Consider the following 16,408-nt stretch of genomic DNA (forward strand, 5'->3'; position numbering starts at 1 on the left):
ACACCGCTTGGCTGTACGCATTCTTTGGGACAGGCACCATATCGATGAAACAGCGACTAGAAACACATTTGTGTATAATGTTCGCAAGAAATGTGTTGTTTAGCGGCAATTTTCATTCTTACACATCAATGGAAGGTTCTAGAATGGTCATGTGATGTGGTTTGACCAGTTATGTTGCATTTTGAAAAATACCCTGCTTTTCCGTGTTTTTTTTTAACGAGTGCCTTCTCTAACTTTCAAACTATCTAGGTTACTACATCGAAAAAGAGGACCCGGATGTCAGTGAGCTCAAGGTGAACCGATGTTTGATATAACAATATCTAGGATATTTTTATTTAGTAAAACGAAATCCTTACCCACGCTAGTGAGAAAATCAAGGACTGAATGTATCACGTGAACTGGTTTGACCAATCACCGCTTGAGTTCTGAACTGAAGTGTATAAATATGAGGCGGTTGCCCATAGAGACGTCCGCCATTGAAGACTCGTTTTCAATGTACTTGATATTGGTAAAACCGTGTATTGTTTTTTTTTTTAAATATTATTTGTTATCAAACTAAAAACAGCAACATTTTTATCCACCGCATCATCGGCGAAAGTTTCATTTGGCATCCTTCCAGCAGAACACGGTCGGCAAAGAACGTCTGTCTCAGTTCGGCAGTAAAAACAATCTTGTTGTGCCAGAGACGGAAAGGTAAATGTGAAAAGAGGTCAGGGATATATAACGTTAACACATTGCATTTAATCAGCTGGTTACTTTCTGTGTATCTCCTTCTAACGTTGATATGGAAGGTGTGTGTGTGTGGTGGAGCTGTTTCAAGTTTGAGCGGTTGGCCTGCGTTTTGTGTGGGCCCTTGACACGGAAATCATTTCCTGTCACCATTTTGTTACATAAAGCTAACTAGCATTGCTAACTAGCTATAACTACTGTTAGCCAACCAAGATTCGTTTGTCACATTCACTGCAAAATCTGAGCCATGTTCAGGATTCAATCTTTAGCTACAAGGTAGAATTTCATATTTGTTGGCTGAGCGAAGCTTTCCCAGCTTTTTCTTTGGTACGAAAGTGTAGGTTGTAAATTCTCACGTGCTAGCCACCACATTTCGGTCCAACCACGTTGATTGCGTCATGCAAGCATGGAGTTGACCAATAATGCGCACAAACTAGCTCACTAACGTTTGTTAACTTCAACAATGTAACATTATTTAACGAACGTTAGCTAGCTAGTCTGGAACTTGTTGTAGCTAACGTTAGCTAGCTATGTACAGCAGGGGGAAAGTTCTCCGTCACTGCGACGGAATTCCGTCATGGATTCTGAAGAGGTCGTTTTTTCAGTGTAGCTCTGCAATAACATTATCGGGGGGGCTGCTTTGCAGATAACTGCCGAATACCGACAGGAGCATGTCTGTTCTACTAAATATTACAAAACGTCTTCTCATTTGATTTAGTCTGTTACGCTGTGTGCACTTAACTGGCATGCATGATTTTTGCTGACATTCCTATATTCAGATGAAGGGAATTAAAGTATTTTAACGCGGTGCTTAACTCAAACAGCGGTGTGTAAGCCAGTAAATGCTTGATCCGAAAATGTGGTCGGAGCACGCAGAGGCCTAACGTTAATTGAACTCCATACTGCTTCGCCGTGTGCCTCTCAAATGGTGTAATAATGCGGAGGGCTCAGTATAGCTCCGCATTGACATTATTTGGTTGATGGTAGGTAAGGGCGAGCGGTCCTGTATAAACAACTTTCTTCACAACAGCACTGTGCTGCACAGCCAGTGCAGACGACGGAATGCCCATGTAGCGCCTTGATCACACTGACGTCGGAAGTAAATTCATTTCCAATGGTGCGTTGGATTTATCGAACGTATGCCTCACTGTATGGTTCGATTGCTTGACAGAAATGGAAGGATAAGGTGAATGTTTAACTTTTGTAGCACACATCCAGATGACGCTGCATACCACTTAGTGCAATGATGTTGTTGGTGTGATCGAGGTGTTAAGCACATCTCAAATTATTTACCTTTTATTTAACTAGGCAAGTCAGTTAAGAACACATTCTTATTTTCAATGATGGCCTAGGAACAGTGGGTTAACTGCCTTGTTTTTACCTTGTCGGCTCGGGGATTCGATCTAACCTTCCAGTTACTAGTCCAACGCTCTAACCACTAGGCTATCTGCTGCCCAATCAATGCTGAGATCTGATATTCTGCGCAAAAGGAGACGTGCGCCAGTATCATAGGCCTATCTTCAATCACGTTTCTTAAATCATTTTGGGATATATTTCAGCTGAACTTGGTGGACAATTGGGACTGACTACTTACAAAAAGTGTGCTTCTGTCAGAGTTACAAAAGTAAATTGCCGTGTTAGACAGAAGGATATAAGATCATTTTGTCAAATTCAAGGCTCTTCCTGCTCATTAGTTGCTCATTCAGCATATTTTCTGGTACTTCACTCTCCCATTTTTAAGTCTCCCTTCCTAACTGTTTTACAATCCCCCCTGAGAGTTGAGCTCAACCACCAATGTATCCATGGCCAAATATTCCCACATTTTCATAACATACATGTTAACTCTTGTTTCTGCCTCACCAAATGTTGCATGAGGCAAGAGTAGGCTAGGTGCGATTCAATTAGCTTGTTTGGTTACACAGGAGTGTAGTACTGCTGTAGTGCACCCACCTCTTCTCACAATTGTTCTCCTTTAGTAAAGTACGATCAAAGCTGAATCAATGTCTTGGAAGATCAAGTAATGATTCTACATAACAGAACCAAATATAATAGCAGTGTTACTGTTTACACCACCTAATTTCTTATAAGATATTAGGATGGTTAGCTGAATAGTCCCCCAAAAGTTAATGTAGGCTACACTGACCTGCAAAATCATCCTGTTGTCCTGCATTTGGGTATTTTAAATGCGCAACGAGGCTCTTAAATTAGCAATGGCATCTTAAAAGTGCAATGCAAAAAATAATACTTTTAGAGTGCATAATGAATCATAATAGACTATGCATGGTCTAAATCATTTTACCGATAAATTATTGGGCCTGTTTCTGGAGGTGGATCATTATTCATTAAATTAGGAGTAAGGTCACAAGAACTGAGCTTTATAGAGATATCCCATGGATTCCGATTGCACGGACCCTGGCCTGATGCCAACCAGTTACTTCCATGTCTACCAGTAGAGGGCAGTGACGCATTGCAGTTACACAGTGACGCATTGTTTTTCGTGGCAGTGGTAACTAGTGACAACCCTGGTCAGAGTAAACAACTGCATGTTTAAATAATAAAATGCACCTACACATCCATCACTTCTCACATGTAATGCACACATTAATATGTAACGTTACGCTCTCCTGGTAAATAAAAATGCATGATGCTGGTTTTCTTTCTATTCAGTCCAAGGCTTAAGTTTGCCCCCCCCCAAAAAAATGTTTTGTTCAGTATTCGCTGCATGTATTTTTTTCCATAACATACTACTTAATTATATAACATTAGGTAATGTTAATTGTAAACCAATTTTAGTCTGGTTATGAATTGTATTTTCTGCTTATTTTTAATGTTCATTTTCTAATGTTTTGTATGTCCTTGGGAGTGCAAATTATAGATTCTCTGTAAAAAATACAATGTATTTATTGAAAGAAAATAAACTGCCTAGAAATATCAACATAACTTGTAATGTAAATTCTTTGATTGGGTATGGGCAAAAGTCGAATCTCATTGAATGTGTACCTTTTTTTGGAAGATTGCAATATTCTTTATGGGGTAAGTGGGTAACAAAGGCATCCATCTGTGCCAGCACAAATGTTTTTTTGTGAACTGTTAGGTACCTAGTTTGATTTTTAAGGCTGTGAATTACACTAAACGTCCCCTGCCTACAAGTGTATTGGAGGTGTTTTTCAAATTTGAGTGAAAAGTTGAAAACGTTCAACTGATTGGGAATTTCCCAGAGAAATTGGGCCTATAGTGTACTGTATAATGGACAGCGTAGTTTGTTCATATGCATGTTATGTAATTCATATCTTTGGTAATGTTGAATAATTTATGGCTGAAAGTTAGGTATTTTATGAATGTTTGGAATAACAAAGGGTTAGGTTGAATAATCATAAAAATATGATTTTCCTAGAATATTACATTGATACTGTGATGTAGAACCTTTAACTTCGTGACTTTTCTATTTTTTCCTGTGACGTGAATAGGCCTAATGCTTTTCATAAAGTGTTGATGCCTAGAATGTTGCTACTTATATGAGTGTAACTAATTGTCAAAAATGCTTGACTGAAAACATAGATGCTTACAAGTTCATCAGTTGGCATTGCACTTTGTAGAGTCACTTGATATGCCCATACTTTTCATAAAACCATTTGGTTGGATGGTAGGGGAGATCACTGCTTACAGAGGGGGAGAATTTGTATATATATTTTTTTTAAATATCTGCGGTTTTATTTGTCAAGCGATGTTTCTCTGACAGATGAGGTAAGCAAATTTGGCGCTTTAGATGCCACATTGGTCATCAGAATTGTAATGTTGCCTGTAGCCCACAATGCACAGGTCCAGTAGATGGCAGTAGAAACCAGTTCTGAATATCATAGGATTAATTGGTTGTTTTTTGTAGGTATGTTTTGCACTCAATTTTATTTAGCAAAACCCTTGTCAGTAAAACTTTTCCCCTGCACAAAAACACCATATCAACCTGCCTGTATGGCACCGTCTATGGACATACTGGTGTACGATATAGCAGTGACGGGTTTACGTATTGGGATTTCAGAGCAGTCTTTGATTTTATGCAGATGGAATTTTCATGGCTGTGTTTTTAAAATTGTGGCCAAAGCCTTCCGATCTTAATAAAACAGTCAATCCAGCAACTTCATCTCCATGGCAGTGTGATTCTGCTCTGGATATTGAACCAGGGGATCAAAAGGGGTTTTGTTATTATTGTACGGTTATCTATAGAGAAATGCCCAGCCATGCTGAAAACCACCCCTCTCTTTCAGTAGTATTGGAGGAAGATGTGTGATGAGAGCTGAGCTACGGAAAATAAGTGTCGCTCTCAACTGCTACCCCGTGTCCACCGCGCTTTGGACTGCATCATGATGACAGAAGCCAAATACCCTTCGGTGTCCAGGGTGGGAGGCGTGAACCCTCCTCCGCCGAAGTTCAACAACCCAAAGAAACCTGGTCGCCAAACCAACCAGCTGCAGTATCTGGAGAAGGTGGTGGTCAAGGCCCTGTGGAGACACAACTTCTCCTGGCCTTTCAGGACGCCTGTTGATGCTGTCGGACTGCACATTCCAGTGAGTCTCACTTTTTGTTACTTGCAATGACTTTTATATATGGTTGTTTTTCCCTACTAAACACAAATTTAAACACAATCATTTCAATGAGTCATAGTTCATGTAAGGAAATCAGTCAATTGAAATAAATAAATTAGGACCTAATCTATGGATTTCACACGATTGGGCCTGGGATGAGCCAGGCCCACCCACTGGGCAGCATGGGCCAGGCAATCAAAATGAGTTTTTCCCCACAAAAGGGCTTTATTACAGATGGAAATACTCCTCAGTTTCATCAGCTGTCCTGTTGACTTGTCTCAGACTATCCTGTAGGTGATTAAGCCAGATGTGGAGGTCCTGGGCTGGTGTGTTTACATGTGGTCTACAGTTGAGGCCAGTTGGACGTACTGACTAAATCTTTTAAAATTACGTTGGAGGCTACTTATGGTAGAGAAATGAACATTCAATTCTCTTTCAGCAGCTCTGGGGAACATTCCTGCAGTCAGTATGCCAATTGCACTCTCCCTCAAAAATATCACCTCAACTCTGGTGTTGTGACACAACTGCACATTTTAGAGTGGCCTTTTATTTTTCCCAGCACAAGGTGCACCTGTGGAATGATCATGCGGTTGAATCATCTTGATATGCCACACCTGTCAGGTAGATGGATTATCTTGGGAAAGGAGAAATGCTTACTAACAGGGATGTAAACAAATTTGTGCACAATTATTATTATTTTTTAAATAAGCTTTTTTTGTGAATGGAACATTTCTGGGATTTTTTATTTCAGCTCATGAAACATGCGACCACTTTTTATTATTATTACACTACTATTACATGTTACGTTTTATATTTTTGTTCAGTACAAGTTGAGTGCACTGACTAAGTTGCTCTAGGTAAGTGTCTGCTAAATGGCTAAAATTGTACTTGTTTATTTTTAATTTCCTCCATCTTAATTTTCCATTTCCTCCACCTTGATAATCTTATCTTTTGTATTTAACGTTTTCCCATTATTTTTCTATTTTAGGATTACTATACAATTATCAAGACGCCAATGGACTTGAGCACCATCAGGAAGCGTCTTCAGAATAATTATTACTGCAAAGCATTGGAATGCATACAGGACTTCAACAAACTCTTCACCAACTGCTATGTATATAATCGGGTAAGGAAAAAAAGTTAACACTTCATAATCATATTGTATTCATTTGCCGTGCACCAATAGTGTAGGCCTACATGGTCTCCTATTGAATGACAGAATGCACAATAATCGGGATTACATTTTTCCAGCCTGGAGATGACATAGTTCTGATGGCCCAAGCCTTGGAGAAGATCTTCCTACAGAGAGTGGCTGAGATGCCCCAGGAAGAGACTGAGATATCTGCCATCACAACCAAGACACCAGTGAAGGGTGGGAGGAAGTCCTCCTCTGCTAGTAGGCTACACAGCTGCTCCAGCTGCTTAATCTTGCACATAAATTGTATGCATCCCAAATGGGTGGCACCCTATTCCCTTTTATAGTGACTACTTTCAACCAGGGCCATAGAGCTCCATACTATCTATTATATACTCCTAGGAGTACACACTGCCTTCTAAATGTCCTATGTTCCTCTGTGTAGGTGTGGTGAAGCTGAGGCCCCAGTCCCCTGTGTCTGAGGTGGTGTTCCAGCAGACAGTGACAGTCATCCCTCCTGAGGCCCTCCACACCGTCCCCCCTGCTGCCCAGCTCTCCTCACACATAGCAGCCAAAGTCAGTACCTCTTCACAATTACCTCAGTGTGTATTGTGTATATATTTTGACAGCAACTTTAACCTCTATACCACTTATACATTCCACATAAACATCACTTTTGTAGTTTCCAGAATACTTTGTAACATGTATATTGTGCAACCTCTGTTTAGTCTGTAGTTTGATTGAATTTCCACCCTTCTCAGATAACACCCAGCGCTGTTGTATCGTTTCAGATCAAGAAGGGTGTGAAGAGAAAAGCAGACACCACCACGCCGACAGCCTCTGCTCCGATCACCAGCTGCGAGTCGTCCCCCATCGTTGATGGCTCGACGGCCTGTAAGCTGTTCTCCAGGCGGGGCAGCAGTCGGCCCATCAAACCCCCCAGGAAAGACCTGCCGGACTCTCCCCAGCACCACCAGAGCAAGAAGAGGAAGCTCTCTGATCAGCTCCGCTTCTGTAACTGCATCCTGAAGGAGATGTTCACCAAGAGGCACGCGGCCTACGGCTGGCCCTTCTATAAGCCGGTGGATACAGAGGCCCTGGGTCTACGCGACTACCACGACATCATCAAGCAGCCCATGGACCTGGGCACCATACGGGTTAGATAGCCGTGTTACACTAAACTTGTTGAACAAGAGGGCTAGTTAGTATCTGCCAAGGTTACTTTGGTGTAGCTGTATCTTGTTCCTTGATCTCTCTCACTATTATGAAGATGACAGTATTTGCGTGTTTTCTCACAGAAAAAAATGGACGAACGTGAGTACATGGATGCCCAGGAGTTTGCTGCTGATTTCAGACTCATGTTTTCCAACTGTTACAAATACAACCCACCCACCCACGAAGTTGTTATTATGGCAAGAAAACTCCAGGTATGATTGCCCTTGGTTTCAGCCAGTCCAGTCCCTAGAAGTTGTTTAAATAAAATGCGATGGAATAACAAAAGTGCAATATGAATGAATATAAATGGTTGGTGAGAAGTTTTGACTAGATGACTTGTGGCCCCTACCCACCAGGATGTGTTTGAGGCACGCTGGCTGAAGCTTCCAGATGAGCCAGTGAGGAGTGCGGGTGATCCAGGACACCACGGTCACCACAGGGACAAGAAAGCGAGAGGAGATGGGCCTGAGTGCTCTTCCACCACAGGCAGCAGTGACAGCGAGAGCTCTTCTGAATCAGAGTCCTCCTCTGGTACGGAGGAGGAGGAAGAGGAGGCCAGAGTTCTACGGCTGGCTAAACTAGAGGAACAGGTATGTTGTGTCATCTTACCTGGCCATGCTGACATTACTGTTATGTTACCTACTGCAACGTATCTAACTCTTTTCAGTTGAAAGCGGTACACGATCAGCTGCAGAAACTCACCCAGGAGCCCCTGCTCAAACCAAAGAAGAAAGAGAAATCAAAGGAGAGAAGAAAAAAGAAGGAAACGAGTAGTAGACCGAAGCAGGAAGAAGACCTGAGGAAGACCAAACCTAAAGTACAGCAGAGGGGCATCAATAAGGGCACATCTGCAGTGTAAGTGGCAAATCCTTATTGATAAATTGCTCTAATTGTTTTCTAATCCCAATCCCCAGTGTAACTCCTTTTCTTCAGCCAATACACAGGATTACTGACTATTGTTGCCAATTTTACTTTGAAACTAACTTCCATTGTCCTACCAAGAGTTTCTTAATGTCTTCTCACCCCTCTGTAGGCACGGCAAGAGGAGGAAAATGGCACTCCCAATGGTGCCCTACAAGTCTGATGAGGAAGAGGTGCCAGCGTTGCCCATGTCGTATGGTGAGAAGAGGCAGCTGAGCCTGGACATCAACAAGCTTCCGGGGGACAAACTGGGTAAGGTGGTGAACATCATCCAGGCCAGGGAGGCCTCGCTCAGAAATGCCAACCCTGAGGAGATCGAGATCGACTTTGAGACCCTCAAGCCCTCCACCCTCAGGGCCCTGGAGAGCTTCGCCATGACCTGCCTCAGGAAACGGCCCAAGAAACACAACCGTGAGTAGTTGTAGTACACACCTTTCTTTCTGAGCTTCCTTGCGGGTTGATCATTGCACTGTATATCTCAGTACTGCTGACCAAGGACATTACCAGGCTCAAATGTCAGTTATTTTCCATCTTCTTTCTACCAGTGAATAAGCTGGTGAAAACCAAAGGACCAATACAGACTGTGAAGAAGCAGGATGCAGAGAAATATCTCCAGAATATTACTGAAGAAATGAGCTCACTAGCAAAGAAGAAAAAGACAAGTAAGTAAACAATGAATCTGTGGTAGCAAGGACCAGAGCCATACAGTGTGTATATATAGTTGGGTCAATGCGGTTGAACATTCAGAGGGTGCCACTTTCTCCTCCATTGCTATGTGATAATGCTTTTGCGTTGTGTTTATTTCTGATAGTTTTCAAAACCTACAACAAAGTAAAGACTTGGATACACATTACCCTGAATGCTAATCAATATAAACGACAAATTCCCTGCGCTGTTTTGCTTGTTTACAGCGGGTCATTTCATAGGGAACTGTCGTAGGCGCTCTCGTTTTGTTACATCACCAACATTTCAAGAATAAAGTTCTATATGAGCGCTAACATGGCAGCCATTCTGAAAACTGGGCCTCTCGTATTTGTATATGGATCTGTCAAGGACCAGTGTGTCTGATCTAGGGGCCTTGTTGTCCTTAGAAGAGTCAGGGAATATGGGTTCTTCTATGTTTTCTCTCTTGTGTCCAATAGTGAATAACTCAACTGTGCAGTGCTTGCCTCAGTCTTTCTCTCTGTTGTCCTATACATAACAGTTGTCCCTCTGTTTTTCTCCAGATGAGCTCCCCAGGGCTCCTGCTGTCCCAGATCTAGCCCAGCCATCCCGTCTCCGTGAGGGTATCGGCTCTGACAGCTCCAGCAGCAGTAGTAGTGATTCTAGCAATTCTGATAGCAGTGACTCTGATTCAGGTTAGCTGTTCTCCTCCGCACTAAGCACTTTCCTCCCTCCCTACCTACCCACTCCCTTTCCCCACTCTCTACACATGGCTTGAGTGAAAAAGATATGGCTTAAAACCCACTGGGACTCTCTAGCCTCTGTAGCACAGTAGAACTCAGTCACCTTTTCACCTGCTGGCGAAACCAAAATACTTGGAAGAAATATTGTTTTTTAAATTGTATTATTACATACGTTTAGTCTGTCTATAGAGCCAACTCTGTCACACAAACCTCATCAGATTATTAGGGGGTTATATTTATTTTTGATAATGTTATTGTTTTGTTGTAGTTTCACTGAATTTATTTGACCTTTTTGAAAACAAACTATAGGTTAGGTTTGAAATGAGAACAGCCAGTCTTCTGTACAAAATGTTAATTTTCCAACGGGCCCCAGACTGCTGCTGCATGGGGACAAGTTATTAAAAACTACCCATACAGACTAGCCACTAATTATAAGCCAGAGATCTTATTTTCACTCCTACCGGTAGCTATACATCTTTCGATAAACATAACAAAAATCAGATGGGTAGGGCTAGAGAAGTACCAGACATTGTTACCATACTATTTGCCCCCCTCGTCTCACCCTCCATACTCCGAACCATTGCAGAGTCACAGCTGGTCCTCATCACAATTATACTGGTTTTGATTGTACTTTGATTTTTGTACTTTTTGTGTTGGGTTTTTGCATGATTTAGTAGAGAGCAATATTAGCTTAAAACTCATACAGTCTATGATGTATTTAAAGTAATCAACAGATTTTAACGTTAATGCAGACCTTGATGGAGTAGGATTTCTGCTGCACTTCATTTTGTAGCCAGTGCTATTGTTTTCTTGTTCCAGTTTAACCTTTAACATAGTTAGTCTTGGTGGTCAACACCTAAAGGTTCAAATAAATACATTTTCATAAACAATGACATTTTACTGTTCAGTTTTTCTTTTAATTTTTATCATAAATCGTTAAAGCCTACTAGACACATTTGCTTGCGATCACAACTTAAGCTTCAGCTGAGAATTGGTATGAGAGTAGTGATTCCAGAGTAGGTCAGTGGAATTGTTTTGATATTACTTGAAAGTAAGTGAAGTACAGTTATCCTACAATGGGTCAATTTAAATGACTATTGTACCTGTCTTTCAGTGAAGAAAACCAAGAAGAAGAAAAGCAAAGGTGATCCACACAAGGTCAAGACCAAGGTAAATCTGTAACATAGGCCCTGCTTCCTTTAAACTAGTGGCCTAATTCACATGGTTATATGTTCACTTTTGTGATATTTGGATGAATATACTTGAAGGTTGGAACTACAGTGCGTTTTCATTATAAATTGTAAGTCCTTTCCTTCTCAACTGAAGTCTAAAAATAAGAAATCTGAGAAGACTCATTGTCTGAATCTTCTCTCCAGACCAGCCAGCCCCTGCCTGCCTCTCCACCCCCAGCAGCAGTCACTAAAGGCCAGTCTACACAGCAGTACCCAGCCCAGCCTCCTCTAGATCTGCTCATCTCACCCCCAGGTAATAAACGCTTGTTGCCTTCATGTTCTGTGTGTTGGCTATAAAGGAACCCAATGGACAATCATGTCAAGTTCTGTAACACTGCCCTTTAATGATTTAAAGGTGGTTGACACTGCTCTTCCAAAGTCCTTAGTGTCAACCCTAGCTGTGGAAATGCAATTTATCCTGTAAACCAGCAGGTTTTAAGCCCATTGAAAGTCTCAGGCTGGACCAAGGATTGCATTGTTTGGGTTAGAGATTAAATAGGTGGGGTGCCAGGTTTCTCTGGTCAGTGTTTCTGTCTCTCGTGGGATGAAATTGAGTTGATTTTAGCTATGAAGTCAGATTGGGATGGAAGCCTTATCTTACTGTTACTCTTGAATCTCCCCTCCCCACTTGTCTTCAGCCTTACACAGCCGTCTGCCTCCGCAGCCTTCAAGACCTAGTTCCAAAGCAGCACCACTACCTCGCAAAAACATGGTGGCCCCCCAGCAGCTCACTGACAGTCAGCCCCAACAACAAGACCCCCTATCTGAGAGCCCTACTACCCCTTCCCTCACTCCCCCTTCTGCTGCCTCCTGTGACCCCTTCCTGGCTCTAACTCTGCCCACAGACCCTCTCAGCACAACATCCACCCCCACACAAGAACCTCCCTCCAGCCTACGCTGTTTGCCCCAGCCCTCTCCCTTAGCACTCCTCACCTCTCCTCGTTGTCAGTCACCAGGCCAGACACAGGAGGTGAAAACTGGGCCAGTTTATCTCAATCTACCTGATAGGGCACAACAGGAAGGTAAGATCTCTTCAGTCAGCTAAGCATCCCCCTAGCTTGTAGCTGTTAGCATGTCCACTCCCCTGTGTGCTGCCTGCTTCTCAGCCCATAGCTGATCATGTCAAATCAAATCAAAACAAATCAAATGTCTGTGTGTTGTCTGTAGATGGTGTGTTTTGTCTCTTTGTTTGCCGTGTGTTATAGATGCCATGTCACCATCGCTGTAGCCTAGGCTGCATGTCTCATCCCGCTCTGCTCACCATCAACTGCTGCCTGCTTACATCCACAGTATTGGTGTCTGTCTGTGGAGAATAATGCACTGCTTTGTTTTTCTCCTGTCCATCAGGTCTATCCGCGCTGTTGTCCCCTCTGACCTCTCCTCCTGTAGGTTTATTACAGGCTGCTGGCAGCAGATATGAGGTATGCCCTCCTCTTCCTGTTGTTGATGGATAAATTGTGACGCTGGAATAAATCACTGTTTAAATGAATGTCTCTGTCCTTGGCATTTATTAATATCAAAAGAGTTGGCTGGTATATTTTTGGGGGAAGGAAATTGGGTTAATATCGATACAAGTCTACTGTGTTCTTTTCCTTTTTGTTGCGATTTAACTGTTTTTACTGGCCAAATCCTTAATGAGTGGAGACGGATTGTATGAAATAGCATTGGCCTTAGCTCTGGGAGTGGTAATGGCGGTTTAACACTAAATCTCACTTTTTGGTAGCAGCTGTACCCAGTGCTGTTGTCCCCTCTACAAGACAGCCCATTACAACCTGTGAAGGATGACAGGAGGCCCTCGGAAGCACTGGAGGAGATTCCCTACAGGAAGCTGCAGAAACAGACTAGTAAGCACAACTCTGTGTATGTGTGTACGTACACTCAGCGTACGCTGTGTAAATGTTTCCCTTCGAATTTCTTCCAGAAATCTTTTAAATGGATTCTATTTACTCTGCCTCCCCAGATACCAGACACTCTGACAGTGTGTTTGATGGTGGCAACACCTGCCTATCTCATCCTGCTAATAAAACCACTGCTGATGGAAAAAACACACCTGCCAAAAAGGTATGTGAATGGAACTTAACACTACCATTGGCATTAATTACTTGAAAAACATTGTATGTATGCCCATAGATGCATTCATATTATTTGTCAGAAAAAAGTGAAACTTAATTTGTGAAACTATCCTTGGTAGGATATTGTCCTGAAGAACGCAGACTCCTGGGCTAGTCTGAGGAAGATGTCGCTTTCCACTCCTTCTACGGTGAGGTCATCGAAGGAGAGCTTTGATAAGTTTCGCAGGGCAGCCATAGAAAAGGAGGAGAGGGAGAAAGCTCTGATTCTAAGAAGGATGCAGATGAAGGAGATGGCTTCTGGGAAGAGCAGGTATTATTCATCCATCCAGTCATAAACATATTTTCTTAGTCGTATCAGTTTCATGTCTTGTAGGAAATAATTCCTTGTCCAAAATCCTCAAATAATGAAGTAGATCTCTATCAATATGTGAGTGATACTTGATGCGCTAGCTGACATCGTTGTGACGTTTTCTTTTCAGCCTGACTATGCCAGTATCAGTGCCACCTAGAGCAGCAGAACCGGAGCCCCTGCCCTGTAGAACTCCAACCCCAGAGCCAGCAGAGATCCCCCTGCAGACAGAGGCCATCGTGGAGCCTCCGTCTCCTAAAGCTCCAGAGGCCCTGAGAGAGGAGCCTCTAGCGGCTGCCCCAACCCCACCTCCGCCCCTCACTACTCAGACCTCTGTGGACAGGGAGAGGGAGATGGCCCGCAGGAGAGAACAGGAGCGACGCAGACGGGAGGCTGTACGTTCCTTTTATTCCTCTTCCATGTATTTTATTTTGCCAGTCATTCTTCTGTTCTTTTATACAGTTGAATCCCAGACTGTAATCTCATAACCTACCGCCTCTCCTTCCTCAGATGTCTGGTATCATTGACATGACCATGCAGAGTGACATCATGGCAACGTTTGAGAAGAACCTGGACTAACATAAAATGGCAGCAGGCAGTGCAGCTTGTGACTGACTGATGTCTTCTGTTGTTGGACAATAAATAAATGAGCATGGTGTTCCAGTAGACAGCACCCTAGGCTTCTTCTCTCCCTCCAGACACTGGCTGTCTGAACAGAGCGAGCTGCATCTAAATTAAGGAAACGGGTCATTGTTGCTTCCCAAATGACAATCCTACCCCCTATATAGTGCCCAATTTTGGGGTCTGGTCAAAATGATTACATTATATAGGAAATAGGGTGCCATTTGGGACAGCCTATTACTATCCTTACCAGAGTAAGCTTGTACTGTACTATATCAGCATCACATAACATAACCCCAGTACATTTTAGTATAGTTGTCAACTGTAAGAAGATACTGTAAGATGTAAAATATTGATATTGCAACAAAAAAAACAATGGACCATATATAGATGGCATTTGACTTTCCTTTTTCTACTCATGGTGATGGTGGTTTTGTAAATATCTGCTGCACTGAAGTAATGCTTACCTCTTAGAGAAAAAGACTAAGTAAAAAGTTAGCAAAATGAAGAGCTGTTGAAAAAAATAAATGTTGAAAATAACTGTTGTTTTTCCTCCAACACGTAGAGTCCTCTGTTCCTTTTCACCTAGGTTACTTCCCAAATGGCACCCTATTGCCTTTGTAGTGTATTACTTTTGACCAGGGCCCATAGGATCTTGTAAAAAGTAGTGCACTATATAGAGAATGGGGTGCCATTTGGGATACTACTTGGTGAGTCGTCCTCCTATGACTGCAGTACACATCAACCGGTTCACACACTTCTTAACATTCCAACTCTGACTTGGCTGAAATGCATAACCTGACCTTTTTGTGTTTGCTACACTCCCAAATAGTAATACGATGTATATCCATGTACTGCACTGTATAGTTTCTCCAGTTATAGTTCTTATCGTCATACTTCATTCATAGTTACAATTCTGCACCTTATTGTGGAAAAATCTTCAATATGAGTTTTACAATGCATGTCCTATTTGATTGACTTTAGTAAAACAAAATGCCTTTCTGTTCCAAACATATTTTTGTTTATCTGTATGAAATCATACTTAGTATTTTGTTACACGGAGGCTGAAGATGTGTCGATCTTTGCCAAAATGTCTATTTCAAATGTGGGACTTATTTAAAACTATACACTTGTTTTGAGTTTCTGCTTGAAAAAGTTTAAGTGCCATGTATAGTGGTGTGCTTATAGCAAACTTTAGGTATTGTTGATGCCTACATTGTTGTCTTTTTCTAATCAAGATCCAATCCTGACTAAATGTTTTGGGAGACATGTAAGACTTTGTTAATGTTTTTTTGATCCTATGGTTCTAGCTATTCTGCAGTTTTTTTTTTCTCTCTTTGACATGAACAGTAGCACTTTATTCTGTATCTTGTGGTATGCGTGAATGTCATGCCATTTATAGAGAAAGAACTAATATACTTTTGAGAAGATCACACTCTAAAAGCTAAATCATAAAAAGGTTTTCATTAAAGCAGTGTTTTCTGTATTTGTTTATTGTTGATTTCTACACCGCCTCTGACGCTCGTTGGCTGTGGCAGGGCTTGAAAACTATTATGGACTACAGAGTGAAACCCAGCCGCAAACTAAATGCCTTTTATAGCTTCGAGGCAAGCAACACTGAAGCATGAATGGGAGAACCAGCTGTTCTGGACAACTGTGCTTACGATTTCGGTAGCCGATGTGAGCAAGACCTTTTAACAGGTCAACATTCATAAAGCTGCAGTGCCAGACAGATTGCCAGGATGTGTACTCAAACCATGCGCAGACCAACTGGCAAGTGTCTTCACTGACATTTTCAACCTCTCTCTGATGGAGTCTGTAATACATGTTTCAAACAGACCACCATAGTTCCTGTGCCCAAGGAAACTAAGGTAACCTTCCTAAATGATTACTGCCTGTGGTACTCACGTCAGTAGCCAAGAAGTGCTGGTCATGGCTCACATCAACAGCATCCTCCCTGACACCCTAGACCCACCCCAAGTTGCATACCGCCCCAATAGATCCACAGATGATGGAATCTCAATTGCATTCCACACTGCTCTTTCCCACCTGGAGAAAAGGAACACCTATGTGTGAATGCTGTTCACACCTATGTGCGAAAGGTCAGCGTTCAACATCAGTGCACACAAAGCTCATCAATAAGGTAAG

At 42.2% G+C, this 16,408-nt stretch overlaps 1 protein-coding gene across 9 annotated transcripts; it reads left to right on the forward strand.

The window, feature by feature from the left end:
• On the forward strand, positions 1–15,746 carry brdt (bromodomain, testis-specific). 9 transcript variants are annotated; one of them, XM_024421983.2, is made up of 21 exons: positions 1–293; positions 4,992–5,291; positions 6,298–6,435; positions 6,561–6,750; positions 6,890–7,020; positions 7,236–7,601; positions 7,743–7,871; positions 8,016–8,249; positions 8,327–8,514; positions 8,693–8,991; positions 9,126–9,242; positions 9,807–9,938; positions 11,101–11,156; positions 11,363–11,471; positions 11,857–12,240; positions 12,566–12,639; positions 12,942–13,062; positions 13,179–13,279; positions 13,410–13,600; positions 13,770–14,034; positions 14,150–15,746. In XM_024421983.2, exons 2-21 carry the CDS (start codon positions 5,088–5,090, stop codon positions 14,216–14,218), a joined length of 3,498 nt encoding a protein of 1,165 aa, XP_024277751.1. In that variant the 5' UTR covers positions 1–293; positions 4,992–5,087; the 3' UTR covers positions 14,219–15,746. The 9 variants fall into 9 exon arrangements, with proteins under 9 accessions (XP_024277751.1, XP_024277752.1, XP_024277758.1 ...); XM_024421984.2 differs by having other exon boundaries at positions 4,995–5,291; XM_024421981.2 differs by lacking the exon at positions 1–293 and adding an exon at positions 313–693.
• Positions 15,747–16,408: the final 662 nt, after the last annotated feature.

Source organism: Oncorhynchus tshawytscha, linkage group LG05, assembly GCF_018296145.1.
Source record: "Oncorhynchus tshawytscha isolate Ot180627B linkage group LG05, Otsh_v2.0, whole genome shotgun sequence".
NCBI lineage: Eukaryota > Metazoa > Chordata > Actinopteri > Salmoniformes > Salmonidae > Oncorhynchus > Oncorhynchus tshawytscha.